The sequence below is a fragment of the Pelobates fuscus genome, chromosome 3 (assembly GCF_036172605.1).
Source record: "Pelobates fuscus isolate aPelFus1 chromosome 3, aPelFus1.pri, whole genome shotgun sequence".
In the NCBI taxonomy this organism is placed as follows: domain Eukaryota; kingdom Metazoa; phylum Chordata; class Amphibia; order Anura; family Pelobatidae; genus Pelobates; species Pelobates fuscus.
The window spans coordinates 271,052,325-271,058,324 of record NC_086319.1 but is presented as its reverse complement, the minus strand read 5'-3'; the positions used below and the strand labels follow the sequence as shown (position 1 = coordinate 271,058,324).

The 6,000-nt window shown below is 49.3% G+C and overlaps 1 protein-coding gene across 1 annotated transcript in view; it reads left to right on the top strand.

Moving 5' to 3' along the window:
- Positions 1 to 637: 637 nt before the first annotated feature.
- The window catches only part of GCK (glucokinase), a 54,981-nt gene continuing 49,618 nt past the window's right edge, over positions 638 to 6,000 (top strand). Inside the window, exon 1 of the mRNA XM_063448535.1 lies at positions 638 to 1,080. Within this exon, the coding sequence (XP_063304605.1) occupies positions 1,057 to 1,080 (24 nt within the window). The 5' untranslated portion in view covers positions 638 to 1,056. The remainder of the gene's footprint in view (positions 1,081 to 6,000) is intronic.

The following is a 6,000-nucleotide window of genomic DNA, read 5'->3' as shown; positions in this document are numbered from 1 at the left end:
AGTGCTTTTCTCTATGCCTGAGTGCAATCAGGGAAATGTACCTGTTTTGCAATCAGTACAAGGTTAAACCAGTTACATAAATGTATATGTGTGTGTGGGACGGGCTTTGTGTGCTCAGCAGATTTCCTTTGAGAAATTCACATTAACAGGCATTGGTTACTGATTAACCCCTGCAGTGCCAGAGCAACTGACTGGCAATGATGTGCTTTGCAAGGACACCTGTTGTGAGAGGGGGCTGTCAGGATCACCCTGGTATTCCAATGCTTTTGTGCTATTAATGCTGACAAACAGATACATAGATTTACACAAACAATTACACATTAAGTAACCTGCACACATAATGACAGGTAATGCAGATGTTTCTCTAAGTGAAGCGATCTCTCCAGTGTTTTAAGTCTCAGTGCATCACTAATATTAGCATTTATTCTGCTTTTCTACCAACTCTTTTTGACTGCTTGTCCTTCTTTTTGCATTTTCCCCTTTTTTTTGTGTGTGATCTCCCGTCTATCATAATCTTTCTCTCTCAATTCTATTTCCTCTTTTTGCCTTCCTGTCTTTTACCAAATTTCCCTTCTTATTCCCATTCCCTCTAATCTCTCTTTCCTACTTTCTACCCACCTCTACAACTTTAAAAAGAAATTCAGTTTTTCCTCCCTTCCCCTCTCTCTTGCCCTTTAAGTTTCGCCATACTAAGAACCCTTATCAAGTTGAACTGTAAGCTAGTCATAGCCAACAGCAAACATACACCACACACATTACTGAAGAGCCTGATTCTACTGGATAGACAGGCACGCATTTCACAGGAAGGCACAGGGTTCATAGAGACGTGCTCAGTAACACAGAGGTTTTGGAAGCCAGAAGCACAGACAAGTATATCACAGTGATATATGGTGGATACATAGTAGAGAGACATACATAAATTAAATAGAAAAGAAATACAGATATATGGAAAGATACACTCATGCATATTTCTAAATTGACTCAAGAGCCACAGTATTGAACACAAACCGGAATCACCATCTATATGACTTGTGGACAAGCCAATATTTCGCCAGAATGGAGCAGCTCATTTCTCAGGAGGTAAGGTGCTATGTGAAGATGGGTTGGAAGGATCCAGATTACTGAGGAGTTAAGGGGCTTGAGACCAGAATCCCAGGTTCTTTATGACATTGACTATTACTTTGCTGCCTTACCTGATGCAGATTCTATCATATGACCTAAGCCAGGGGTGCCCAAAAGATAGATTCCCAGATGTAGAACTACAATTCCCATGGTGCTTTGCATGCCATTATAATGACAAGTCATCGCGGAACAAACATCTGGTGATCTATCTTTTAGGCACATCTGCACTATGCTGTCACTGAGCTGGGGGTTGTGCTGGCATATCTATGACTGAGAACAGATGATTATCACTGTGTTATAACATTGTGACAGACATGTTCACACTGCATGCATATCTCATGATACAGGTTTCTGAGGGGAAAGGGTTGCACTACTATTGCATGTACAATATGCCTGATGTGATATTGACATAGACATGTATGATGCTCATACATGTGATTAGTGGTACAGTAATCTATCAGTAATCTATCATTTTCAAGACTGAAAATCCTGGGCAGCTAGTGGGTATGAGATCTGTGCACAACACCATGTGGTACCCTCCCATTGTAAATAATCAAACCATTTTAAAATGGTTTGACTTCTTAGCTGGGGTAACACCAGGCTCTGCTCCTCAACGCCTGCACACTGTAGTGATTATGGTGCTTGGAGTGTGCTTTTAATGCTCCCATTCATTATGCAAACCCTATATATGTGTTTACACTGCTGTATATGCTTGCCATAATGTAGCATTACAATAATGTATATACACGCAGCTTTGTGACAGATTGGCAACACCACTACATGCATACCTTTTATGATGTAACATTGTGAAAACTAGCCTTACCAATTCATCACATGTGTATACTTGCACAATGAAAGGGTGACAGAGGATTGGGACTTGTCGTTCTGTCAAGATGAAACAGTAAAAACAGAAGGGGTGGAGTTGGAAGTTGGTCTGGTTAGTTGAAGTGATTCCAGGACCAGGACCTTTATGACTAATCAAAAGAGAGAGAGAATGGTTATTGACTGGAAAAGATAAACTACGAGTGTATAAAACAACGAACGGTACTCTCATTGCTGCAGGTTCAGTTTCTGACAAGATTAACTAAGCCTTACAACCATCTGATGTCAACCGAACAAGTATTATTAAAGGGGACCTGTCACTTTTCTGAAATGTACACTCTTGGATAAAACAATGAAAATAATCTATAACTTGTGCTAACCTTTTATTATGCTCTGTATTCCTTTGAATTTATATGAAATATTTAGCAAATTACACCATAATCCAGTCCAGGCAAGGCAATGCCAGGGCAAACATTGCAAATGAAGAGGAGCAATAGAAACATTGTTTCCATACAGTTTTTTTCTTTCATTTTGATATATTTATATTTCTCTATCTTTGCTGCTGAGAGTAATAAAGAAAGAGATATGCATAATAAGAGCCTCCGTGTCTTTAATAATATCAGTCCTATTTACATCCTGTAGCAGAAAGTGAGCACTTTTCATTATCCACAGAGGCGGCTCTCCAATTAGGCGGTTTAGGCGGCCGCCTAAGGCCTCGCGCTGGCTGGGGCCTCGCGGCCGCCTAAACCGCCTGTGGGCAGAGTGTGTCAGGTCCTCGGTCAGCGACCGAGGACCTGACACCAGGAGGGGGCCCGGCGGCTTGCCCGGTATGCCGCTGGGTGCGAGGCCCCTCCTGGCTGCCCGGCCACCATCGCAGACACTGGTCTGCAGCTCCGCAGTGTGCAGAGCTGCAGACCATGTGACTCTCGAGAATTGGCCAATCAGAGCGTTGCCGCGGGTTACCACGGCAACGCTCTGAAATCTCGCGAGACTACACGGTCTGCAGCTCCGCAGACCGGGAGCAGTGGCCACCGGACCACCAGGGAGCCCACTGGACCACCAGGGAAATCAAGGTAGGCTCACCATCACCCCCCACAACACTCAGCCTCACCCCCCCAGTCACCATCACCACACTCAGCCTTACCCTCAGCCTCACCACCCCCCACCACCATCACCCCCACCAGCCTCAGCCTCACCACCCCTAGCCCCCACCACCATCACCCCCCACCACCCCTAGCCCCACCACCACCCCCACCATCCTCAGCATCACCCCCCTCAGCCTCACCCCCAGCCCCCCTCAGCCTCACCTCCCACCACCCTCAGCCTCACTACCCCTAGCCCCCACCACCCTCAGCCTCACCCTCCTACCACCCTCACCATCACCCCCACCACCTTCAGCCTCACCACCCCCCACCACCCTCACCATCACCCCCCACCACCCTCACCATCACCCCCACCACCCTCAGCATCACCCCCCACCACCCTCAGCATCACCCCCACCACCCTCAGCATCACCCCCCACCACCCTCAGCATCACCCCCACCACCCTCAGCATCACCCCTCACCAACCACCACCTTCAGCATCACCCCTCACAACCCACCACCCTCAGCATCACCCCCCACCGCCCTCAGCATCACACCCCCCACCACCCTCAGCATCACACCCCCCACCACCCTCAGCATCACACCCCCACCACCCTCAGCATCACACCCCCCACCACCCTCAGCATCACACCCCCTACCACCCTCAGCATCACACCCCTCACCACCCTCAGCATCACACCCCTCACCACCCTCAGCCTCACCTCCCCCACCACCCTCAGCCTCACCTCCCCCACCACTCTCAGCCTCACCCCCCCACCACCCTCAGCCTCACCCCCCCACCACCCTCAGCCTCACCCCCCACCACCCTCAGCATCACCCCCCCACCACCCTCAGCATCACCCCCCACCACCCTCAGCATCACCCCCCACCACCACCCTCAGCATCACCCCCACCACCACCCTCAGCATCATCCCCCACCACCACCCTCAGCATCATCCCCCACCACCACCCTCAGCATCACCCCCCCACCACCCTCAGCATCACCCCCCCACCACCCTCAGCATAACCCTCCCACCACCCTCAGCCTCACCCCCTCTCACTCTCACATTACCCTCACTCTCACATTATCCCCCCTCTCACTCTCACATTACCCCCCCCCCGCTCCCTCTCACCATCAACCCCCCGCTCCCTCTCACCATCAACCCCCTCTCCCTCTCACCATCACCCCCCCTCACCATCACCCCCCCTCACCATCACCCCCCCTCTCACCATCACCCCCCCCTCTCCCTCTCACCATCACCCCCCCTCTCACCATCACCCCCACACCATCACCCCCCTCACACCATTACCCACCTCTCCCCCCCCCCCCCCATACACACAACACACTTCAAGCAGCTACCCCATACACATAGGGTCTCAGACAAAAACGCAAACATGTTCAGAGACATACATTCACACACACAAGGATACTCTCTGTCAGACACACTCTCAGGCACATACACAGGTCGACAGTGCATCAATGTGTATATGTGACACTTTTTTTTGTTAGTGGGGCCTCATGTTTGCGTTTCGCCTAAGGCCTCATAAAGTCTAGAGCCACCTCTGATTATCCATGCTTCCTGAATTGCATAATGTCTTTTGTTCACATACTCTGCTGCAAAGTAAATCTTGTAGTAATTACCTCAAGCAGATTATTCCAGATTTACATTCAATTACAAACTCCTTGACATTTTACAACCATTTTTCATGTCACGATGCTGTCTTGGTTACTGTGCAAACCTACTGTTTATGACAGCATCCATTTTAATAAGATCATCAGAGATTCACACCTGCATGAAAAGGATGTCAAGCCTCATGTTGAAATAGTGGGAGCTACAGGAAAGGAAAGGAAAATGTAATGAAGCTGAGCTAAAGTTGCTGGTAAATGGACTCCATTTACCAGCAACTTTAGCTCAGCTTCATTACATTTTGCAAAATGCAAAATGCAAGCATTTTGACAGACTTTTGGAAAAGTATGTTGGATTATTTGGGGTGTTGAAGGTTGCTTGGGATTAATGGGTGATTATAGATGATTATAGTGATCACCTAAATTAGGTTTTCAAGTATAGCACTGACACTTTTTGTTGACTAATTCAAAATATACCACTGGGTATAAGTAAACATATTCTTAAAAATCCAGCGAAGTGACAGTTCCTGTTGAATTGAGTAACAGTATAATCACACATACTCACACACACAAACACACTCACTGACAGACAATAACCCGGAACATGCTGAAAAGCAACAAATATATATATACATATACTTCCTGCTAAGACTCTTTGATATAAATTAATTAGTATTTCAGGTATATATACCAGTACTGATATAGTAGACCACGGGTGTCCAACACAAGGCCCGTGGGCCGAATCCGGCCCGCCAGACCTCGTCATGTGGCCCGTGTTGCCGCCGCCGGCCGCCAGCCTTCACCCAGGACGGCGCATCCATAAGGCGTCTCAGGCGGCCGCCTTAGGGCGCACCGGCCCGGGGGGCGCAAATGTCCGGGTGACCGGCAGGAGGGAAGCGCACAGCTCCCCTCTCCTGCCGGTCACTTCTTGTAGCGTGGCCGAGCGCCAAGCTGCAGTGCCGCGGACTGTGTGGAGGGGCGGGGATATGAACACGTCATATCCCTGCTCCCTCTGGCGCCCAGCAGGGGCGGAGCTACCGCCGGCCCCCTCACGTCAGCCTGGGAGGAAGTCCTCCCAAGAAGACAGCAGAGGGCAGAGAGGAGGGGGGCTGGGCAGGACCAGCTCCTCCAACTCCCAACTACCTCAGGCAGCACTCTGGATCCCAGGTAAGCCACCCTCCTGAACCTGTCTCTCTGTGTGTGTGTGTATGTCTGTCTGTGTGTATGTCTGTCTGTGTGTATGTCTGTCTGTCAGTGTGTGTGTGTCTGTCAGTGTGTGTATGTCTGTCAGTGTGTGTGTGTCTGTCAGTGTGTGTATGTCTCAAAAATAGAAATAGGGTCGCACT